At 40.5% G+C, this 25,283-nt stretch overlaps 1 protein-coding gene and 1 pseudogene across 10 annotated transcripts in view; both read right to left on the bottom strand.

Annotated features, from left to right (window-relative positions):
- Positions 1-1,322: 1,322 nt before the first annotated feature.
- LOC105612577 (rho guanine nucleotide exchange factor 3-like) lies at positions 1,323-4,545 on the bottom strand (annotated as a pseudogene).
- Positions 4,546-10,806: 6,261 nt separating this feature from the next.
- Positions 10,807-25,283, bottom strand: part of LOC105612575 (scavenger receptor cysteine-rich type 1 protein M130) — a 41,482-nt gene continuing 27,005 nt past the window's right edge. For 2 of the 10 annotated variants that reach the window (XM_027967896.2, XM_042247598.1), the window contains exons 11-17: positions 20,730-21,050; positions 19,512-19,820; positions 18,987-19,022; positions 18,679-18,786; positions 17,200-17,295; positions 16,046-16,098; positions 10,807-11,445 (exon numbers count right to left, since the gene is read on the bottom strand). In XM_027967896.2, the coding sequence (XP_027823697.2) occupies positions 16,076-16,098; positions 17,200-17,295; positions 18,679-18,786; positions 18,987-19,022; positions 19,512-19,820; positions 20,730-21,050 (893 nt within the window). In that variant the 3' untranslated portion in view covers positions 10,807-11,445; positions 16,046-16,075. Of the gene's footprint in view, positions 17,296-18,678; positions 18,787-18,986; positions 19,023-19,511; positions 19,821-20,729; positions 21,051-25,283 lie in introns of all 10 variants that reach the window. The other 8 variants (XM_060413460.1, XM_042247600.1, XM_060413459.1 and 5 more) reach the window with 4 other exon arrangements.

The following is a 25,283-nucleotide window of genomic DNA, read 5'->3' as shown; positions in this document are numbered from 1 at the left end:
CCCAGATAGCCATTTTGCTTTTTTGCATTTCTTTTCCATGGGGATGGTCTTGATCCCTGTCTCCTGTACAATGTCACAAACCTCATTCCATAGTTCATCAGGCACTCTATCTATCAGATCTAGCCCCTTAAATCTATTTCTCACTTCCACTGTATAATCATAAGGAATTTGATTTAGGTCATACCTGAGTGGTCTAGCAGTTTTCCCTACTTTCTTCAATTTAAGTCTGAATTTGGCAATAAGGAGTTCATGATCTGAACCACAGTCAGCTCCCAGTCTTGTTTTTGTTGACTATATAGAGCTTCTCCATCTTTGGCTGCAAAGAATATAATCAATCTGATTTTGCTATTGACCATCTGGTGATGTCCATGTGTAGAGTCTTCTCTGGTGTTGTTGGAAGAGGGTGTTTGCTATGACCAGTGCATTTTCTTGGCAAAACTCTATAAATCTTTGCCCTGCTTCATTCCGCTCTCCAAGGCCAAATTTGACTGTTACTCCAGGTGTTTCTTGACTTCCTACTTTTGCATTCCAGTCCCCTATAATGAAAAGGACATCTTTTTGGGTGTTAGTTCTAAAAGATCTTGTAGGTCCTCATAAAACCGTTCAACTTCAGTTTCTTCAGCATTACTGGTTGGGGCATAGACTTGGATAACTGTGATATTGAATGGTTTGCCTTGGAGAAGAACAGAGATCATTCTGTCGTTTTTGAGATCACATCCAAGTACTGCCATTTTGGACTCTTTTGTTGACCATGATGGCTACTCCATTTCTTCTAAGGGATTCCTGCCCACAGTAGTAGATGTAGTGGTCATCTGAGTTAAATTCACCCATTCCAGTCCATTTTAGTTCGCTGACTCCTAGAATGTCGACGTTCACCCTTGCCATCTCTTGTTTGACCACTTCCAATTTGTCTTGATTAATGGACCTGACATTCCAGGTTCCTATATCAGCTATAATGTCTTTTTTTTTTTTTTGACATTTTTAATGTAATTTATTTGAAACGCTTCCAGAAAAGTTTAAGGCCATTATACAAATTATTCATTTCATGAAAACATTCATTGACTTTCTTCTCATAGGCCAGTCCTTGACAGATCTCTTTTCTCAACATGTTGCCCAAAGTGGCTGATGGCTCCTTCAAAGAATGATTCATTCTTTTCTTCACCATCAAACAACTATTCTTGGCTTTTCTCTGCTTCTGTCTGCAGCAGATTCAGTCAGTCAGTTGGTATATCAATATCAACTTAAGAAAAAAGTAGCTTTAAATAAACTTGTAATAGAAATAAAAATTCACTAAGTTTGAAATCTATAAATACAGAAATATGTTTTACAAGGTAAAACTGATGGCTTCTTTTATTTTTGAAAAATAAGTACTATACCTTGTTTTTACATTGATAAATCTCATTACACAGCTTTCTGAATGCACATGATAGATGTACATACTAAAATGACAACATAGTATTTACTGCTCTCCTTTGTGTAAACTTGAAAGACACAGATTAAAAAAAAAAACTTTTTGGCAATAATTTAGAATCATTACTACTAGTGCTGGTGTGGGTACAATTTTGCACAAGTCATCTTTAACATTTACACTCACACAGAGCTTTTCTGTGTATTCAGTTAACTTTTTTTCAAAGGTCTGGGGCTCACCCTACCTTGTAAATCAAGGCTGGATAAAAAGTTACTCGTTTGGCCAACGGATGCTGATTGATGACGGAGTTAATTAAGTCAGCCTCTGGAGAATGTAATTATGATTCTGATCCCAGCACAAAGCCAGTGATGGCAAATGATGACTTGAAAATGGAGCAGGAAAACCCCAGGCTCTGATCTTTCCCAGAAGGACACTGGACTTTGCTTTTCTTTTTTAATGCTTCCGACACAAGGTCATGATGGAGGACTTCTTCCAAATTCTTCTTCTCACATGTTTCTGTAAACAGAGTCACTGACGCAGCCACAGCCACTCCGTCATCTGTTCATTCAATGCTCTAAAATATGAGTGGGCTGAGGCAGGTGAAACAAAGTGAAGAGGGCCTTTCTGCTATTCCTGCCAGGTTTTCCCAGGCCCAGTGAGTTCTGTTCTGATGTTTTAGGCTAGAAATAACTATCTAAGGCCAGCCAGCATCTATGGCAGAGACCTCCTGAAACAATATACACTTTAGTTCAAGATTCAGAGCTGACAGCCACTTTTGTGCTGATCCTTTTAAGGTCAGACTCTATTTCATGTCCTAGTAAATTATTGCATTAGATTTGTACTGGATGAAATTGTAAGGTTAAGAGAGTGCTTCTTCCTTTGTGAAATTAAACCTTCAGAATCCCCAGGGATGTTTTCCTGCTTTTTGGTTGGATGATATCGGACCAATTTAACTTGAAACGATGATCTTTCCCAGTTTCCTTCAAATACCATAACCATTACACAGGTAACTTCCTCATGCCCTATTTGCAAGGCCCTTGAAAAGTAATCTATATAAAACAGCAGATTAGAGGTTATTTTCTATTTTTTGAAATCCAGCAGGACCAGTGAAAATATTGATAACTTGTTCAAGTACATATCCACCCATCCAGACACTTGGGGAAAACAATACAGGGTAACAGTTGCCAAAGATTCCAGCTGACACAAGTTGGCAGTTACAGTACTAGAGACAAAAAAGTACAGACAGAAGAGACTGGGTCAACACGGTCACAAAAGTGTGAAAAAGTGCTTCTCCAAACTGTTCCACATGTGGAATGCAAACACTGTACAGGTAAGACACAGAGCGAGTTCCAGGAAGCACACGCTTCTGTCAGATGTTGCTTTCAACATGCCTGCTGTTCCCACAGGAAGACTCTGTCTGTTCCATGTGCTCACAGTCGAGGCTGACCTCATTCATGTCCATGCTACAATCCGATTCACTGTCTGATTGGTCCATCTGCTCAAGTTTTTTTTCTCCCCGTGGCTCCCTGCTCCCGGTGGCGGGATCTAGGAATGGTCCCTCAGAATCAAGGACCGCAGACTGCCCCGTGGCACACAGAACTGTTTGTTTGACTTGGCGAATACAGTTGAGCCACTGCTGTTTGTTGAATGTGTCATTGGCTTGTAATGAGTGGGTCTGACTTTGGTATCCATTTTTGAAACTCACTCTGAAGAAGTTTTTAATTCTCTCATTGTTGCTGAACACCCCACGGAGGGAGCCGCCCAGCCTCACTTCCCCATCCTGCAAGTCTTCCAGCAGGTCGTTCATGGGGATAGGCTGCCAGTACAGCTGGTAGCAGAGCTACTCATTGTGGGTAACGGCGCGGGGATAACAAGCGCTTCTTGGAAGAGGAAGACATGTAGTTTCACACCCCAGTTGTTCTTCAGTTCACCATGACAACACAGCACCTTTGAGTTGTCAATTAGGGAGTCTTTCTGGCCTTCCTCCAAGTAAAGAAGTCGCTCTTTATAATAGCGGCATTCAGATTCTCCACTCTTGGTGTTGATTTCTGCCACAGTTCCCTGAGTGATGTTTATAGCTTCTTCCAGGTGCCGCTGATCTGGATTATCATTTGGTGTGTGTCATTTCTCAAAGAAGCAGAGGGTATTTCACCAGATGGCTTCTTGGAATATCCAGGAAATTCCAGAGATCTAGTTTTCAGCTAAAGGGGGATTCTAAACATCGCTGCAGGAAATCTTGGACTGGGTGATCTTGTTTTTTGTGGTCCAGCAGAGCTTTGGCAGCTACTTGATTGCTGCAGTAGCTGTCATAGGAGCTGAGACAAGGTGGCCAGCCCACGAGGATGGGACCGACATGCTCAGTCGAGCCATCAGGCTTGCGGACATTTCGAAGCTGACTAAGGAGGTCTTCATGGAGAGGAATCAGGGAGTCCAGTGTTCCAAAAATTTGATTCAACTCCTGTTCTGTCATTATGGAGAGTTTCAGCATAGGGTCGTGATAGGCCTTTTTTGCCAATTTCAAGTCCTCTATTAAATCTTCTCCTTGAGAAAGCTCAAAGATCGCCTCCTGCCCTTTTATTTCCTTGGACATGAGCATCTGATTGACGCACACATCGAAGGTCTCACTCCACAGCTTGCTGTCTCTTCGCTTTGTGCTCGAGGGGGCAGCATTCCTAGACCAGGGTCGGGGGCCCAGGAGTTCGAGACGGCTCTCACTGCGGAAGCTGATGGACCACTGCAGGGTTTGGCTGAAGCGCTTTAACAGCATGGCCTTCACAGGTGGGATGAGGTTGGCGAGGGATGTGACTCCCTCTGAGATTCCAGGCTTTAGGAGATGGAAACATGGGAAAGTTGTTCTGCCACTGCCGTTTAGGCCTTTTACAGGCTCTGTTGGGTCCTGTGAGGAAGGTCACGCTTGTCTGAGCCGAAGTCAGCAATGGCTGAACAAGTTTGGCAACAGGCCCCTTTTCCCCTTCGGTGCTTATTAATGTTTGGAGGCAATCATGCTCTGAGGAGCAAACTGTGAGAGATGCTGACAGAAACTCCAAGAAGACACCTTGGAGAGGTGAAGTGCCTTGCTCAAGGTCACAGGGCTGCTGAGTTTGAGACTGAAGGCTAGCGTTTCTGGTCAGGAGGGGTTACTCTCCCTTTTGCTGGGTCTCCAGCTTCTCAGGGGCTTCCAAGGTGGTGCAAGTGGTAAAGAATCCATCAGCCAATACAGGAGATGCAAGAGACACAGGTTTGATTCCTGGGTCAGGACCTACATCCCCTGAAGGAGGAAATGGCGACTCACTCCAGTATGCTTGCCTGGAGAATCCCATGGACTGAGGAGCCTGGCGGGCTACAGTCCATAGGGTCGCAGAGAGTCAGACACGACTTAGCAACTGAGCATGCACACTGCAGATGCCAGCTGCTCAAGGTCAGCAGTTGAACCTATAATGTCTTTAATTAACAGATTAAAAAGTTGTTGCTTTTGTTGTATAAGGTGAAAAGTTGTGAGCCTTCTGGTGAAGAGTGACTTTTCTATAGCTCACATGGCAACTCCTATTATTATAAAGTTTGGGATTATGTTCACAGATATTTTAGGAATCAGGACAAGTCACAAGGAAATGGTCAGTCTGTCACTTTGGAATGACAATAACAGTTTTAGAGCTATGCTTTCCTCTCTCCCATTTCTGGTTATATTCACCTTGGGAAATAGTCCCTTCTTGTGACAACTTTTCCTCAGACTCTGGGCCAAGAGTCATAAAGTCCTGTCCTGATATTAATTTCTCAGTTGAATGCTTTCTTCTCTGCAGTCACCCTCTGTGTTTTTTCAGTCTTTTAACTTTAGTGAGGGTTTCAGTGGCTAAATCAAAGATTTCTCTTGGTAAATATCACATTGCACTTAAAAATATGTGGGCTACTTTCAATACCTTTTGATAACTGATTTCTAACATAATTCCACAGTGATAAGAGAATAGGTTCTGTATGATTTCAATACCTTTAGATCATAAAATTTTTACATCTTGTTTTCTGTCCCTGGATGTGTTTCCAGTATCTCTTAGTTTATAGTCTATGGGAATTGGATAGAATTTATATCCTTCTGTTGTGTGAAAATTGTATAAATCTTAACTATGTTGAATTGTTCATAGTGCTTTTCAGGTCTACTATATCTTTCTATTTCTCTGTATATTCATTCTATTCGCTTTTGAGAGTTTGATATTGAAACTCCAACTAAAAAATCTTAATTTATCTACTTAAAGTTATGTCCTGACAGAATGGTTCTGAGTGTTTGATGATGTACAGAAATTTTTACAGTCTGTATCTCTCCCAACATTCCTGCTCTCTAAAATGGATGTTATCATTCTTCTGGGTCACAGGTATCATCAAGCAATTTTCTTCTTGTTTCAGGCTGTCCCCTGGAGTCACCAAGGACAGAAGTTCTTGGAGGGAAGGAAGATGAGATGAGAGGAGATCCCCCACTGTTTGTGAGGATAGCAAAAGAGCCCAGGGATTCCGAGACCGAGATCTGTTCCCCTGGACCATACGTTTGATGAGAATGGCTAAGGCTGTAAGGAGTCCTGTGACATCATATCAGATGGGAGAGATCTTCAGAGACCCTCATTGCCTGTGTTTATACTGGGGAAAAAAGATAATAAATATTGTGAGACTCTCAGAAAAGTTCTGTGCTACCAGGAATTTCTTGTTGAACTTATTCCTTCTTGTACTCAACCACTTTTATTCAACTTAAATCTCAAGCAAATTTCCTGTTTCCAGGTAAAAATCCTAGGTGGATTACTTATGCTATCTTATTCTCCTAAAGCAATATATACAGTAGTTCTTACAGGGGCAGAAAAGCTCGCGGTCCCTGTGAGACTCAGCAGTCACTTCATCCAGGAGCACAGCTGAGACTTTTCTCACTTCATCTAAGATGATCACACTGCAAACTTATGTGAACTTTCTGAAATGTTCTGTCCATGTTGCATTTTTTTCTTGTATCACTGGTATGCCCCTCACCCATCTGAGCATGGAACACAGTTTCACTGAGATGCAGAGAAGGAATTTCTATAGATTTTCTTTTTCTACCGGAAGCTTTATGACCCCCAAACATTTTTTCATTATTATCAAGTGAAACTAATTTTTTTCTCTCCTCTCCCACATCAGGTTTTCTTTTCATGTAAGTTCCTACACATAATTTTCCTCATCTTTACATATCATGTTTACCCCTCTGTTCTTAACCAAATGCAATATGTTTGTTCTAATGAGTCATTAAGGCATCCACTAGGAATCTCTAGTTGGAAAACCATATAAGGAACTGGAAGAGGGGTGGAGAGAGACAGAGACAGAGAGACATGGAAGGAGGGAAAGGATGAGGGAGAGGGGGACTAAAGGAAGAGGAGGAGGAAGAGATGGAGGAAGGAGACAGAGAAAGAGGGAAGAGTTGAAGGGAGAAGAGGAGAGAGATATCTGAACTAAAGACATGGAAAAGGTTGTTCTGAGATGAAAGAAACAAGAGATGTTGTTCATGAGATGAAATAAGTAGAAATGTTAAAGAAAAATCTGGTGCTGCCTTTCAGAACAGTTAGGTGAGAAATTTCTACATTGAATGGAAAGCTAAAATAGTCTGGAAAAGTACCTTCATTGTCTAATAATTACAATAATTTGTGATAAGGGGTTGCTGAAATCACTTCACTTTGGTGTTTGTAGAACTGTATGGATGTCTATTAAGATGACATTCAAAATGTCCGTGGGATGTCGGTCTTTTCTGTCTGCATCTGTATTTTGTGGGGGGGGGGGGTGTCACTTCCTATGTCTGAATATTCTTTCTCTTCATAGGTGCTTCTGCAGTTTCTGGGTACGCATTTCTTCTTTTTTATCTTCCATTTTATTTTTATTGTTTTCTTTTTAATAAGTTATTTATTAAATTTGATTGATTTTTCTTAACAGCTTGTTTTTTAAAGTTTTAAATCATTTTTGTTTTCTTTATCTCTAGGCCTGTGCATGTCTTTTCTAGTTGTGTTTCCAAAGTTTCTGATAATTTCTTAGAATAATTTCTTTTGGGCTTTCCTCGTGGGTCAGTGGTAAAGAACCCATCTGCCAATTCAGGAGACAAAGATTCTTTGCGGGTCCCATGGACTGTAGCCTATCAGGCTCCTCCATCCATGGGATTTTCCAGGCAAGAGTGCTGGAGTGGATTGCCATTTCCTTCTCCAGGGGATCTTCCCGACCCAGGAATCAAACTCGGGTCTCCCTCATTGCAAGCAGACGCTTTACTGTCTGAGCCACCAGGGAAGCCTGATAATTTCTTAGAATAATTTCTTTTGGGCGTTCCTCGTGGGTCAGTGGTAAAGAACCCATCTGCCAATTCAGGAGACAAAGGTTCGGTCCCTGGGTTTGGAAGATCCCCTGGAGTAGGAAATGGCAACCCACTCTAGCATTCTTGCCTGGGAAATCCTGTAGACAGAAGAGCCTGGTGGGCTACAGTTCATGCAGTCACAAGAGAGTCATACATGACACATCAACTAAACAGTAGGTTAATTTCGTTCTCTCTTTCTCATTGAACTATATGCCCAACAAATTCCTTCCAAATGTTTTATTTTATTCCTTGTTTTATTATTCGTGTTTCAATATTTTGGAATGAGAGGATGCAACTCTAAAACCTGGTTGCCTGCTCCTGAAATTAATTCTTCTAAGAGTTAAGTGAATTCAAGGAGACCTAGGGTTCTAAAATCAGATAGCCCTGTAAGTATTTAGTGCAGGAAGTGGTTTACTACAGGAAATCATGTGCTTACAAAATCCTCATCAGGAAGCTTCAAAAATCCCCAGGAAACCACTTCTAAAGGATGCTGCAACACGAAGGCTAGCAATTTTCAGGCAAATGCAAACACTCCTGCAAAACTAAATCTCTCCTAAATGGGAGAATCTATCATCGGTGGAATTTAGCTCAGCTTCCTCCTGCAAGGGTTTATGGGAAATGTAGTTCTCAGTCTTCTAGCCCCGGCCATTTAGAGCATCTAAAGAGCCAAAAACAGTAAGCAATTGATAAGAGGAAATGCAGCTCTGATGCCTATATAGTGCAAAGGGGAGCTCTCTGCTTACCTTCAGCAGAGAATCTAGTCATCACAGCACAGGATGCCTCTAGCTACTTCTATTTCTTTTCTTCACAGGGATTCTTCAGAGTGCTGGGGCAAGAGGGCTAAGCACATCACATACTATGCTGAGAGTTCATTCTTTTAGAAGATAATTCCAATGGAAACCAGCCTCTTATCTTTCTAAAACATACTACAATTGCAATAGTTTTCCATTTGTTTTCTCCAAATTTTGGTTACTTAAAATTCCATATCTTCGTGTGTGGGGCACCAGCATTCTCGACTTAATTTTATTCGCAGGAAGTTATTACTTTTCAAAGATGCTCCCTAGCAAGGAATATGCCTGATATATTTATTTAAAAATACACATTTTTACCCAGTCTCTAGGACCTAAATTTCGGGTCCACAATCCCTGCCTTAGATAGTTAAAAACATCAAACATCATGCACAAAGGTAACCCCAGCGGGGCGACTGTCTCATGTTATGCATGGAACTTTCCGTACTTCTCAGCTAAGCCTGAGCCTTCTCTTTGGGAAGAACATTTATCAAGTTTATGGTGCATTCTGAGCTCTCATGAGTTCCTGTAAGTGGAAATGTTTCTCCTTTTTGCTGTTTCTGTGATGTTCCTCTTTCTATTAAAAGTGCCTTTCAACTGACTCTTATAAAAATCTTCATATTACATGCTAAACAGTAAAAGGAAAGGGACCATGAATCTTTTCCGGTCAGTGGTTGTGAATTTGATTTTGAAATAGGAATATGGATGAAAGGGCCCAAGCATTTGTAGAGATGAGATAAGCAATACATATTTAGTAGAAACTACTTCCAAGTTGGGGTTTTGATTTTTTCCTGGGCTGGTGATATGCTGTCAGTTACTCTTATTGTGCTGGGCAGTGGCCAGAATGAGACACATCCTCCAGTCAGTCACACCACCACAAAGGTGGACAACCATTCTGCACCCAGCCAACCACTCCAATTTTTTGTTCTCAAGTGCAGCATTCAATGAATTATATGAAATATTCAACACTATTAAACAGACTTTGTGTTAGATGATTTGACCTAACTGTAGGCTAATGTAAGTGTTCTGAGAACATTTAAAGAAAGCTAGGCTAAACCACCATGTTCAGAGGTCAGGAGTATTAAATACATTTCTATTCAGGACAATTTCAATTTACTGATAGGTTTATCAGGAGGTTAAGACATTGAAGGGCTTCCCAGGTGGCTCAGTGGTACAGAATCCACCTGCCAATGCAGGAGATACAGGAGACAAGGGCTTGATCCCTCAGTTTGGAAGATCCCCTGGATAAGGAAATGGCAACCCACTCCAGTATTCCTGCCTGGAAAATCCCATGTACAGGGGAGCCTGGTGAGCTGCAGTCCATGGGTTCACAGAATCAGACACTACTGATCAACTGAGCACACGTGCACAAACACACACACACTCTCAAGGCCATTGAAAGTTGAGGAAGATCTGCCATTGAAATTGACAAGAGATACAAAAGAAATTGAAAATGAGCCAAATGTCATGATTCTACAAGATAGTTGCTTTGAAGCCCTAAGCGCTAGAAAAGGGTGCATGCAGTACTCAAACGAAATCAAATTGGATCTAACGCTTGGATATTCAACAAGTTAATAGACTCTAAACAGCCTTCAATCACTAACAGTTCAGTTCAGTTCACTCAGTCATGTCCAACTCTTTGTGACCCCATAGACTGCAGCATGCCAGGCTTCCCTGTCCATCACCAACTTCTGGAGCTTGCTCAAACTCATGTCCATCGAGTCAGTGATGCCATCCAACCATCTTATCCTCTGTCGTCCCCTTCTCTTCCTGCCTTCAATCTTTCCCAGCATCAGGGTCTTTCCAATAAGTCAGTTCTTCACATCAGGTGACCAAAGTATTGGAGTTTCAGTTTCAGCATCAGTCCTTCCAATGAATATTCAGGACTGATTTCCTTTAGTATTGACTAGTTGGATCTCCTTGCAGTCCAAGGGACGCTCAAGAGTCTTCTCCAACACCACAGTTCAAAAGCATCAATTCGCTCTCAGTCTTTCTTTACATGTTATCCTTTCCTTATGTTAACATGTTACATCAGTAAGTGATTTTTAGTAAAATATAAACTTTCATTATAAGGTGTGTGTATATATATATATATATATATATATACATACATACATACATATATATATATGACATAATTGATGCATTCATTTCAGCTTAGTTATGCTGCCCTAAAACATGAGGTTTTTGTACCCCTACCAGGATTTCCTGTGCAATTTTTGTGACCAGAATTACAGTGACAGAAAGCAATGAAAGAACTCAGGAGAGTCATGTGTTGTAAACAGAACCATATGTTATTACAAACCCTTCAATAATCATTCTCTTTCCTTTCCCTGAAAAGTTTCCCAGGTGGCTCAGTGGTAAAGAATCTGCCTGCAGTGCAGGAGACACAGGAGACGGGTTCAATCCCTGGGCCAGGAAGATCCCCTGAAGAAGGAAATGGCAACCCACTCCAGTATTCTTGCCTGGAGAATCCCAGAGACAGAGAGCCTGGTGGGCTTACAGTCATAGGGTCACAGAGTCGAACACAACTGAAACAATTTAGCACACAGCACAGTAAGAAGAAAATTGCTTTTTAAACCAAACTAGAAAAAGATATATGTAAAATAGAACACTGTCAGATGAAAAAAACATCATATTGTATTTATGAAACTCTAAAAAGTCAGAAAGCTCATTCAGAAATTCTTAGAATCAAAAATAAGGAGTTAAGACAAATTCAAATCGGCAATATTCTTTTTCACTTAATACCCTTGAAAATCTTATCTACTACTTTTTAGGCATCACATTCACCAAATTAATTTTTTAAAATTCAGCAGCAGTCTTTTGAATACCAGGAGACAAAGGACTGTATTGTGATCTTCAGTGTTGATCCTTGCTCACTCAATAGTCCAGGTCTTCTCAAGCTGGCTGAACTAAAGACACAAATAAAATAATGTTACTTTTCTCTTCACATGCACGTGCACACATGTAGAGGACTTACATTATAATTTAATGTAATGTATTCTATTACCTCTGTCTCTCACATACACACACTCATTTGCTCACTTACTCACATATATTAAAAGCCATACTACTTTCCTAAACAGAAAACTTAAAGGCAATGATCTTCAAACTTCAGTGTGCTTAAGCATTATTTCTACTCCAGAGAATTACAGTACAGAAAGGCCATTTTGAAATGCACCCTAGTGTGATTCTGAAGCAGTGACTTAGTAGTGATTACTCTTTAAGGAAAAAGTAGTTTGTTATTTATTTATTATTTGTTATTATTTATTTATGAGATCAATATCATTTATCAGAATAATACTCATAGGTTTGACGTTACTAACCAAAAGTCATTCATAGTCCTCAGTTTACAATCTGTTAGAATTTTTAATTGTTTCTTTACTTGTACACACATGACAGTTTTATAAATGCAAAGATTATGTTTAGTTGTATTCAGGAATGTGAACACAAAAGTGGAATGATGTTATTAAATTTTGAGCACGATTTTTTCTTTTTTAGCTGGCTGCACCATAATTTTTCCAGCCACTGCTACCCCACTGATTGGCATTCATTTTGTTTCTAGCTTTGGGGCAGTACTAAAAAGGCCGTTAAAAAGAATTCATTTGAATCAGTTCTGATGAGATGGATGAAACTGGAGCCGATTATACAGAGTGAAGTAAGCCAGAAAGAAAAACACCAATACAGTATACTAACACATATATATGGAATTTAGGAAGATGGCAATGACGACCCAGTATGCAAGACAGGAAAAAAGACACAGATGTGTTTAACGGACTTTTGGACTCAAAGGGAGAAGGAGAGGGTGGGATGATTTGGGAGAATGGCATTCTAACATGTATACTATCATGTAAGAATTGAATTGCCAGTCTATGTCTGACGCAGGATACAGCATGCTTGGGGCTGGTGCATGGGGATGACCCAGAGAGATGTTATGGGGAGGGAGGTGGGAGGGGGGTTCATGTTTGGGAACGCATGTAAGAATTAAAGATTTTAAAATTTAAAAAATAAAAACTAAAAAAAATTAAAAAATAAAAATAAAGGAAAAAAAATTTTAAAAAATAGGGCTAATTCCTGACAAATGATGCTCTTGAGATTTACATTATTAAATCTGTAACAAGGTTAATATTATCAAATCAAACTGTAAACAAAAGGAGTGTGGGGGCTTCTGACAATATTTCCAAGGTTTATTAAACAGTAAGTCATTGCATATCAAAATAAATCTGCTGAAAAAAGTAAAAAAAAAAAAGGAATTCTTGTATATTTGTTCTTATATATTAATAGCTTTATCTGTATGAAAGAAATTTTTAGGGGTAGATTGTTGGGTCAAAAGATCTGGGAAGCATTTTTTTTTTCAAATTAATAAAAGTTTCTAAGTTTCTCTCTCATAAGGCTACTACACCTCTTGTTTCCAACAGCAACATTTGAAATTACATTTTTCTCTGTATTCCCACCAACAAGAAACGTTGGTGCTGCTTTAAGTATTTGTTGGTCTGATTTATATAAAGAACAGCTCATTGTTAATCATACTTTGAATTGCCAAGACATACTGTGAGCATTTTAAAATTATTTAATAGTGATTTATAATTCACTTTGTGAGAATTGCTTTTTTCAAATCTTTGCCCAATGATTTATTACATGCTTTGTCTTAACAATTGCTTTTTATATATGCTGCTGCTTAGTTGCTAAGTTGTGTCCGACTCTTCACAACCACATGGACTGTAGCCTGCCATGCTCCTCTGTCCATGGGATTTCCCAGGCAAGAATACTGGAGTGGGTTGCCATTTCCTTCTCCAGGGGATCTTCCCAACCCAGAGATTAACTCGAGTCTCCTGCTTAGCCGGTGGATTCTCTACTACTGAGCCACCTGAGAAGCCTTTTATATATATAGTATGATACTATATATGTATATAGTATACATATATTAACACTTTATCTTGTATACAGTTTATGACAACTCTGTGTTTATGTGTCTATAAGCATGATATTAACATTTTACATTTACATACTTTTAAGAAGTCTAACTTTTATTCTTTGTCTCACTCCATATTTCTCATACGCCATATAAAATATCTCTACAAAAACCCATACTTCTGCTATATATCATTCCAGAGGAATAGTCCTCCCAAAACTGTTTAACAAAATAGAAAATGTACCCACTAATTCATTTCACCATCTTTTCTTTTTTATGTATAACAAAAAATTTCTTGCCTTATTCACTCTTTTCTTTGGTTCCATTTTTCTTATGAAAACAAATTATAAAAGCAAATCTGATTATATCTTGCCTGAACTTAATCTTTCAAAGCCCACCACCTCCCCAACAGTCACTGAAATAAAATATGAACAGGAAACACAACAGATAAGACCATTTGTTATTGGGCTCTATGCAGCCTTTCCTGTCTAGACACTCATCACATCCCTCCCCTGACACGGCCTCTCCGTACACCCACACAGAAACTGTGAGATCTTTCATCAAATAGCCATGTCTTTGTCAATAGTATATTTTATCTCTGCATCTTCAGTGCTCAGGACACCACTTGTCACCAAACATACTTTCAATATGTTTTGAATGAAAAGCTTACCACTCCCCAAATGTGTGATTCTCTTTTATGCCACATTTTAAAATTTATTTTTATTGGAGTATAGTTGTTTTACAGTGTTGTGATTGTTTCTATCATACAGTGAATCAGCTTTATGTAGACACATATCCCCCCCCTTTTTTTTTTATTTCCTTCCCATTTAGGTCACCACAGAGCACTGAGCAGAGTTCCCTGGGCTATACAGTCAGTTCTCATTATTCACTTTATACATGGCATCAATAGTGTATATAGGTCAATCCCAATTTCCCAATTCATCCCACCCTCCTTTCCTTGCTCCCCCCGACATGCCACACTTTGTACATGCCATATCCTTTCCCTAGAATGGCCCATCTTTCAGTCACCAGATGTTAAACTTGATCATCACATCTTCGCAATCTCTCCAAACTCTTAGGCAAGCTTTCCATATGCATGTAGTATCTTTGGGGGAAAAATATCAATAACCTCAGATATGCAGATGACACCACCCTTATGGGAGAAAGTGAAGAAGAACTAAAAAGCCTCTTGATGAAAGTGAAAGAGGAGAGTGGAAAAGTTGGCTTAAAACTCAACATTCAGAAAATGAAGATCATGGCATCCAGCCTCATCACTTCATGGGAAATAGATGGGAAAACAGTGGAAACAGTGTCAGACTTTATTATGGCGGGCTCCAAAATCACTGCAGATGGTGACTGCAGCCATGAAATTAAAAGATGCTTACTCCTTGGAAGAAAAGTTATGACCAAACTAGATAGTATATTCAAAAGCAAAGATATTACTTTGCCGACTAAGGTCCATCTAGTCAATGCTATGGTTTTTCCAGTAGTCATGTATGGTTGTGAGAGTTGGACTGTGAAGAAGGCTGAGCGCCGAAGAATTGAGGCTTTTGAACTGTGGTGTTGGAGAAGACTCTTGAGAGTCCCTTGGACTGAAAGGAGATCCAACCAGTCCATTCTGAAGGAGATCAGCCCTGGGATTTCTTTGGAAGGAATGATGCTAAAGCTGAAACTCCAGTACTTTGGCCACCTCATGCGAAGAGTTGACTCATTGGAAAAGACTCTGATGCTGGAAGGGATTGGGGTCAGGAGGAGAAGGGGACGACCGAGGATGAGATGGCTGGATGGCATCGCTGACTTGATGGACGTGAGTCTGAGTAAACTCCAGGAGATGGTGATGGACAGGGAGGCGTGGCATGCTGCGATTCATGGGGTTGCAAAGAGTCGGACACGACTGAGCAACTGAACTGAACTGATAGTATCTTTTACTATCTTTATCCTAGCATGCATTATACACCTGTAGACATGTCTTGTCTCTTTTCTGAAATGACTCCTACAATATCTTTAGAAGAGTTATTCATATTTACTTCCCCAGCTTCTCCTTAGCAACATAATAAACCACTGTTATTGCTTAAGATATCTGTAACTAAGGGACGGACAAGAGTCATTTATAAAAATTTGTTGCAGGGATTTCCATGGTGGCATCATGGATAAGAATCCGCCTGTCCATGCAGGGGACATGGGTTCCATCCCTGATCTGGGAAGATCCCACATCCTATGGAGCAGCTAAGCCCACTTGCCACAACCACTGAGCCCGCATGCTGCAACTACTGAAGCCTGCGCTTCCTAGAGCCTGAGCTCTGCAACAAGAGAAGCCCCCACAGTGAGAAGCTGTGTACTGCAATGAAGAGTAGCCCCCACTTCCGGCAACTAGAGAAAGCCTGCGCAAAGCAACGAAGACTCGACACAGCCAAAAATACATCAATAAATAAAATTAATTTCTTTAAAAACTGTTGCATATTCTGAATATGGATATACATACAAACATAAACATACACGGACATACATGTGTATATACATTCTTTCTTTCTTCTTAATACCAGAGGCATTCTCAAAAGGAACACAACTGCTTTGAACAACAATGAATAAATTCTTCTTACCTCACCAGGTTACAATTCCCTTTCTCTTGTTCATTGTACGTCAAAGTGATCTTCTTTTTCATCCAAAAATAAAAAGAGATTTAGACACAGAAATTAGTCCAGCATCATTAAAACCATCTTACCCATTGGAATTTTCTGAAAGGAAGAAAATAATTACTGGGAAATAAATCAGACCTCCCCTCATGTGCCTCAGAAGCTCTTTGAACATTTAAAAACACTGTTCACAATTAAGAAGGCAAACAATGTCAATTAAGAGGCACGGAAAGTCTTTCCCCTGTCTTATATATATTCCTTTGAGTTAGTTTTGGAAAATACCAATTCCTTTTCACTAAAGAAGTGAGGCAGATCCCTCTCAGATGGTAAGGAATACTGAGAAGGCATTGAGTCTTCATAAAGTGGATATTGGGGTTTTTAAAGATGTTTATTATTATTGTATTGTATTGTATTGCGTTGTATTTTTAAGCCACAGGGCATGCAGGATATTAGTTCTTGGATCAAATACATGCCCCCTGCTGTGGAAGCACAGAGTCTTAACCACTGGACAACCAGGGAAGTCCTTGGGATATTTTTTGCAACCCAGCAGAGTTATGCCTCCTAGAGGCAGAATTGGTGCTCTGGTGCTAAACAGAAGTCAGAGAATAAGGAAAGAAGCTTAATGTAATGGGAAATAAGGCTAGTCCCATGAATAGGAATGGCTTCTGATGGGATAAAGACACAGAAAGCTTAAACTTTCAGAAAAATGTAAGTTAGAGAAAGGAACATAGCAGAAAGTGGAAATGGAAGAAATTATGAAAGAAGTATGAAATGTTTAATCTTTCGAAGGTTAGTTTCTATTTTAATATAAAGATGTGCAAGTCATAATATCCTGCAATGCAGTTCCTCTGTCAGAAATTATCATGGACCTCTTAATTGCAATCTTCATGATTGTAATTTCTAAGAATAATGAATACTTATTCATTATTAAATATTCGATAATGAAAATTTCTAAGAAAAATGCTTAGTTCATTCCTGGTTTTCTTCCTTTTGTGCATCACAGGCTTCTTATTTTGTTTGAGATTTCTTTCCACTGCTATGTGAAGTAGAATGCCTCTCAGCCTCAGCTGCAGCTACCGGTCTGAACCGCAGAGCTATGGACCCTCTAAGAACCCACAGACCTGAGGAATTATGTAGGTCCAGATCATCTGCTTTCAGGCAAGAATTCATCTCCCGGTATTGAATTTCGTGGACAGAGTTCTCTCCTCTTGAGGAAACTGACAAAAGAGGTTGTAGGTTAGGAGTCAGGGGGCATAATAAAACTTTCCCCCCACCCCATGTGTGCTTTTTCTTAGCAGTGTAAACACACCCAATCATCACCTAAGCCCTTGTCTTGTTTTCATTCTGTTCTACTACCAAGCTTCATGAAACTAACCCAGGTGTCCAACTGCCATCTTATTACTACCCAGTTTCTTCTCCCAAGGCAGCCAGCATTCTTCCATAATTCACTGGAGATTTGTCTAAAATCTTTATAAAACCTATCCTTTCCTGTTCATTCTCACTATAAAGTCTTTTTCATCTTTCATCTCAACTATTTCAAAATCCTATCTTAGTCAATAACGTGTCAGATGTCCAAACAGAACTTTCTAAGAGCCTGCCTGAATACTCTGTCCACTATACCATACTTTTTAATGACTGTTAATCTTCTTACTGGGAAATACAGAACTTCGCTACTTGTTTCTTCCCCTTTCTTCAGCCTCATCAGGAACTTCTGTCCTTGAACTCACGTTTTACTTACCCCCACCAAATCACCAAATGTGCCATCTTTTAAGCTTCTCTACAGTTGTAAATATTTTTTTTCTCTCCCTGAAATGCACTCCTAAGTTCTTTGCTCTATATCTTCAAAATTTGTCTCAAAATCTCCTAGAAGCCTCCGATACTCCCTTTTCAGTTAATTAATGTATTTTCTGGGCCCCCTTTGTTCTTTATTCATGTTACTATATGATAACACATTGCAACGTATTTGTTTACATATATCTCTCTTTCACTAGACTGGAAATTACATAAAGACAGAACATTGGGTTATCCATGTCTGAGTCATCTTCAGAACCTAGCATGTTGCTTAACAGAACAGTACATTTAGTAATAAATATAGAGTAAGAGCAAATAATGTTTGGGCAATAAAGGATTCATGTATCACACAAGCATACACATTCTAAATGACCGATTCTGTAACATCCAATTAAAGATGTAGATAGACTATTTGCTGTTGTTTTTAGTTGCTAAGTCATACCTGACTCTTGCAACTCCATGGACTATAGCTTGCTAGGCTCCTCTGTCCATTGAATTTTCCAGGCAAGAATATTGGAGTGGATTGCGTTTCCCTCTCCAGGGGATCTTCCTGACCCAGGGACCGAACCCTAGTCTCCTGCATTGGCAGGCAGATTCTTTACCACTGAGCCACCAGGGAAGCCCATAGCTACATTATAATAATCATCAATACAAGCAGTATCCCTTTTCTTCTCTAAATTTTTGTTTCTTCTAGGTTTCCTCTTTGTGGCCATTTGATACTTGAATCTAATTTTGTTGTTGCTGTTGTATTATTCCAAGAAATTTCTTATGCCATAGAAATGTTAGAGACATGATAATCTGGCTCAGACCTGCAAGCCTTTGTCTCTGTCTTCGCTTCTGAATCCACAAGAGGGCTGCGATGAGAAAGGCCAACAGAATGACCCCAAGGACTCCGAGTACAACAGTGGATGAGTGACCTGAGCACAGGGAAACACAAGAGGTAATAACATCTTAGTTACAAGACCTAGGTCCCCAGTTTCTATTCTTTTCTAGGTCAACTACAGGATTGCTGAAGTGAATTTCAGCTTCTTAGAGCTTCTGACCCAGAGCATCTTAATAAGAGGGATTCTAAATAATGCAGACAATCGGTCCCATGCTCAGAAACCCCTTGATATACCTGCGGCCTTTAGTGATCCTTTGCTTTCTGCAATTTCTGTAGGAGGAAAGAGGAGAGACTCAATTCTGGGAGTTACATACACAACAGTCATGTCTGTTTCCTGTCTGGGGATTTAGCCTCTCAATCAAGTAAACTACTTCTTCCCACCCAAAACCAGAGACCCCTACTTTTTCCTCCCTCTGCACATGGACACATGCAAGCTAAATGCTTTTCCTCAGTGAAAGTCACTCAGGCATGTCTGACTCTTTGTGACCCCAAGGACTGTAGATCACCAGGCTCCTCTGTCCAAGGAATTCTCCAGGCAAGAATACTGGAGTGGGTTGCTCTTCCCAACCCGGGGTTCAAATCCAGGTGTCCTACATTGCAGGTGGATTATTTACCATCTGAAGACCAATGTATAACAACACGCAGGATTCTCTCCCCACCAGGTCGCTGGCTTGGTACTTCCGGTCCTTACACAATGCACTTCCCCGCCCATCCTCTCCTCGCTGCCTCCGCTGGAGATTCCAGACCCCTTGAGCTCACCTGAGCACTTCACAGAGGCATCCTCCTTGTGCCCGCAGTCACTGTGTCCCCAGTATCTGGCAGGACAATCCCACAGGGAAGACTCATTGCCCTTGCACTTCACTTCATTGAGCCATATGGGCCCAGTTCCCTGGCCGAACGCTGCCTCTTTTCCTGCCTCCAGAGCTAAGCCACAGCCCAGCTGGCGACACACCACCTGGGCATCTTTAAGGTCCCAGGAGTCGTCACACACTGTGCCCCAGGAGCCTCCGTGCCAGACCTCCACGCGTCCAGAACAATTAGTGGTTCCTTCCTGAAGCCTTATTTTATCTGAAAAATCAGAGACATCTTGATCATTTCTGAGACAATAAAAGCTCCCAGGAGGTCACAGGAGAAAAGAAAATTTTGAAATTCTTTTTTAAAAATCTGTTTTAAAAGATTTTTAAAAAATCTGTTTGGGGAACAAGTGTATACCTGTGGTGGATTCATGTTGATGTATGGCAAAACCAATACAATATTGTAAAGTAATTAACCTCCAATTAAAATAAATAAATTTATATAAAAAAATAAGTAAAGAGAGAAAAAAATTCTGCTTGCTTATTGAATGTGCATTTGGAATTTTACAACATTTATCTTTCATGGAAGTGCATGTCCTTCCAACAAACTGGGTGGGTTAAATATTTCATCCTGGACATTAGAATGTTAGTGTGACTTAGTAAATGTCAATGAGATAAAGTTAGCATTGTAAATGTATTAGCTTGGTCAAAAATTTTGTTCCATAGTTATAGACAAATGAACTTTTTGGCCAACTCAGTATAAATCCTCTCAAACAACCAGATAAATAGAAATCTTTCAGCTTAAGAAGGTGTAGAATAGGGAAATAATTCAGGATTGATCTTTCTGACTGCTTCTCTCCTTGTATTGAGTGTAACAAGATATTATTTGAAAGAAAAATGGAGCAACTCAATAGTCAAATACTGAATTATATATTCTCTGATCCTAATTTGTTCACAGAGAAAGCACAACTGAGTAAAACTTTTGAGAAGGCCATCAGAGTATATCATCTTTGAGAAAATGATCACTGATCCTGAGTATCCAAAGGACAAATTAAATAAAATCAGTTACATCACCCAGGTAGAATAAGGGTTAACCAAACCTTACTCATTCTCACTGAGTTAGATCAGGAGATGAGAGTGGGGCAACAGAATGAGATTGTCATACAGGCCCGCAGATACTCACCAGCACATGTGATCCAGGTCTCCTCTGAGGGGCTGGCCAGTCTCCTCTTCCACGGAGATGATGGGCACTGCCATAAGGTTTCCGGTCCCTTAGGACACTGGACATTGTCCACCCATATGTACCTGTGCTCCACCTTGTCTGAAGGTGCTGGTCTGATACTCCCTTTGTCCGCACAGCCAAGCTGCCTGCATACCACCCCCACTGTGGTGGCAGACATGTCACTCTTGCCCACGCTGCCCCAAGCTCCACTGTAAAAGACTTCCAGGTGCCCTGCACAGGTCTCGCTGCTGGTGTCACTGACGAGTCTGAGAGACATGAACTCTGGGGTGAAATAAATAGTTAGTAGTTTTGCCTCTTTCCTGAACATCCAGAGGACTCTCTTCATTTACTCTGATATGTGCACGTTTTTAAAAATAGGTCAGTGTGCTTCCCTGGTAGCTCAGATGGTAAAGAATCTGCTTGTAGTGCAGGAGACTGGGGTTCAATCCCTGGGTTGGGAAGACCCCCTGGAGAAGGCAGTGGCTACCTACTCTAACATTCTTGCCTGAGAATTTTATGGACAGAGGAGCCTGGCTGGGTACAGTCCATGGGGTTGCAGAGGTGGGTATGACTGAGCAAGCAACACTAACATGATCTAACAGGATATGCCATTATTAGAAATTCTTTGGCAACTTCTTGATGATTTGGTACATTCAGCAAAAACAAGACCAGGAGCTGACTGTGGCTCAGATCATGAACTACTGATTGCCAAATTCAGACTGAAATTGAAGAAAGTAGGGAAAACCACTAGACCAATCAGGTATGACCTAAATCAAATCCTTTATGATTATACAGTGGAAGTAAGAAATAGATTTAAGGGACTAGATCTGATACAGTGGCTGATGAACTATGGACAGAAGTTCGTGACATTGTACAGGAGACAGGGATCAAGATCATCCCCATGGAAAAGAAATGTGAAAAGGTAAAATGGCTGTCTGAGGAGGCCTTACAAATAGCTGTGAAAAGAAGAGAAGTGAAAAGCAAAGGAGAAAAGGAAAGATATAAGCATCTGAATGCAGAGTTCCAAAGAATAGCAAGAAGAGACAAGAAAGCCTTCCTCAGTGATCAATGCAAAGAAATAGAGGAAAACAACTGACCGGGAAAGACTAGAGATCTCTTCAAGAAAATTAGAGATACCAAGGGAATATTTCATGCAAAGATGGGCTCAATAAAGGACAGAAATGGTAGGGACCTAAGAGAAGCAGAAGATATTAAGAAGAGGTGGCAAGAATACACAGAAGAACTATACAAAAAAGATCTTCATGACCCAGATAATCACGATGGTATGATCACTCACCTAGAGCCAGACATCCTGGAATGTGAAGTCAAGTGGGACTTAGAAAGCATCACTACGAACAAAGCTAGTGGAGGTGATGGAATTCCAGTTGAGCTTTTTCAAATTCTGAAAGATGATGCTGTGAAAGTGCTGCACTCAACATGCCAGCAACTTTGGAAAACTCAGCAGTGGCCACAGGACTGGAAAAGGTCAGTTTTCATTCCAATCCCAAAGAAAGGCAATGCCAAAGAATGCTCAAACTACCGCACAATTGCACTCATCTCACATGCTAGTAAAGTATTGCTCAAAATTGTCCAAGCCAGGCTTCAACAATACGTGAAACATTAACTTCCAGATGTTCAAGCTGGATTTAAAAAAGGCAGAGGAACCAGAGATCAAATTGCCAACGCCCACTGGATCATCGAAAAAGCAAGAGAGTTCCAGAAAAACATCTATTTCTGCTTTATTGACTATGCCAAAGCCTTTGATTGTGTGGGTCACAATAAACTGTGAAAAATCCTTAAAAAGATGAGAATACCAGATCGCCTGACCTACCTTTTGAGAAACCTATACGCAGGTCAGGAAGCAACAGTTAGAACTGAACATGGAACAACAGATTGGTTCCAAATAGGAAAAGGAGTATGTCAAGGCTATATATTGCCACCATGCTTACTTAACTTCTATGCAGAGTACATCATGAGAAACGTTGGGCTGGAAGAAGCACAAGTTGGAATCAAGATTGTCGGGAGAAATATCAATAACCTCAGATATGCAGATGCCATCACCCTTATGGCAGAAAGTGAAGAAGAACTAAAAAGCCTCTTGATGAAAGTGAAAGAGGAGAGTGAAAAAGTTGGCTTAAAGCTCAACATTCAGAAAACGAAGATCATGGCATCTGGTCCCATCACTTCATGGGAAATAGATGGGAAAACAGTGGAAACAGTGTCAGACTTAATTTTGGGGGGCTCCAAAATCACTGCAGATGGTGCTTGCAGCCATGAAATTAAAAGGCGCTTACTACTTGGAAGGAAAGTTATGACCAACCTAGATAGCATATTCAAAAGCAGAGACATTACTTTGTCAACAAAGGTCGGGCTAGTCAATGCTATGGTTTTTCCTGTGGTCATGTATGGATGTGAGAGTTGGACTGTGAAGAAGGCTGAGTGCCGAAGAATTGAGGCTTTTGAACTGTGGTATTGGAGAAGACTCTTGAGAGTCCCTTGGACTGCAAGGAGATCCAACCAGTCCATTCTAAAGGAGATCACCCCTGGGTGTTCATTGGAAGGACTGACGCTAAAGCTGAAACTCCAGTACTTTGGCCACCTCATGCGAAGAGTTGACTCATTGGAAAAGACTTTGATGCTGGGAGAAGGGGACGACAGAGGATGAGATGGCTGGATGGCATCCTGACTCGATGGACATGAGTTTGGGTGAATTCTGGGGTTGGTGATGGACAGGGAGGCCTGGCATGCTGTGATTCAAGGGGTTGCAAAGAGTCAGACACGGCTGAGCAACTTAACTGGACTGAACTGATGATTTGGTAGATTTTCTTAAAATATTTGTTCTAGAAATATTTTCAGATTTTCTAATCTTGGATTTTGTAATTAGGGACCTCTAAAATGCCAACAGTGACTCTAAGTTGACATCTAAACCTCCATCAAAAGCTTACTCAGAGCCTTTTATGAATTACACAGTTTGGGGGTTTTCTCTCTAAATTACCGTAATTTTGACTTTGTATCCCTGATCCGTTCATTTTTGGACAATTGTCCTTGACAGTTAAAATTTAGTGAGATACTCAGACACTAAAACCAATGTTTTGTATACATTACCTTAAAATACAATAGTTCCCTTTCTAACACTTTTTTTTTAGTTTTTTATTTTTTTAATTTTAAAATCTTTAATTCTTACATGCGTTCCCAAACATGAACCCCCTCCCACCTCCCTCCCCATAACATCTCTGTGGGTCATCCCCATGCACCAGCCCCAAGCATGCTGTATCCTGCGTCAGACATAGACTGGCGATTCAATTCTTACATGATAGTATACATGTTAGAATGCCATTCTCCCAAATCATCCCACCCTCTCCATCTCCCTCTGAGTCCAAAAGTCCGTTATACACATCTGTGTCTTTTTTCCTGTCTTGTCTTTCTGACACTTTGAAAAGTGAAAGTGAAAGTTGCTCAGTTGTGTCCAACTCTGTGTGACCTTAGAGACTATACAGACCAGAATACTGAGGTGGGTAGCCTATCCCTTCTCCAGGGAATCTTCCTGACCCCGAGAATCAAACCGGGGTTCTCCTGCACTGCAAATGGATTCTTTACCAGCTGAGCTAGTTTTGTTTTATATGTCCTCTACCATATTTATGTCATTAAATGTGAGAGCAAAATCACATCTGGCATATAGAATTTTTCACTTTGCTAAGTCATAGCACCATTTTTTTCACCAATACCTTACAATTGAGTACATTTTTCTAGTTCACAATGCTTTCCAATATCTTATCGTGTATACAAAATAAGAGCAGTATCTCATTGTGATTCTTTGTCATAAAAAATTACTTGGGTGTGGTGGTCTTTTTATCTGTAGAATGTGGTACCAAATGTATTTCTTTTTCTCCTTTAAAAAAAAAGAAAAGTTTTATTTATTTTTGGCTATCCTGAGTCTTTATTACTGCACATGGGCTTCATGTGGTTGCAATGAGCTGGGGCTACTCTCTAGTTGCAGTGTGTGGGCTTCTAATTTTGGTGGCTTCTCTTGTTGAGGGGCATGGGCTCCAGAGGGTGGACTCAGTAGTTGTGGTGCATGGGTTTAGTTGCCCTGTGGATGTGGAATCTTCTCAGACCAGAGATTAAACCCGTGTCTCCTGCACTGGCAGGCATATTTTCAACCACTGGACCACCAGGGAAGTCCTCTTCTCATCCTTTTTAATCTACTTTATTAACACAGTAATCATCGTGTCGCAGCCTGGCACTCTAGGCCGCTGCCCCGACCTCGGACGTGGGGTAGCTCCTCTCGGCCACGCTTAGTGAGCCGGCTCTCATGAGCCGGCTCGCAGCCATCTGCACTTACTGAGCCAGCTCGCAGCCGCCAGAGCTGATTGTGGCTCAGATCATGAATTCCTTATTGCCAAATTCAGACTGAAATTGAAGAAAGTAGGGAAAACCGCTAGACCATTCAGGTATGACCTAAATCAAATCCCTTATGATTATACAGTGGAAGTGAAAAATAGATTTAAGGGTCTA

This window comes from Ovis aries, chromosome 3 (assembly GCF_016772045.2).
Source record: "Ovis aries strain OAR_USU_Benz2616 breed Rambouillet chromosome 3, ARS-UI_Ramb_v3.0, whole genome shotgun sequence".
Taxonomy (NCBI): domain Eukaryota; kingdom Metazoa; phylum Chordata; class Mammalia; order Artiodactyla; family Bovidae; genus Ovis; species Ovis aries.
This window is presented reverse-complemented; position numbering and strand designations above follow the sequence as displayed.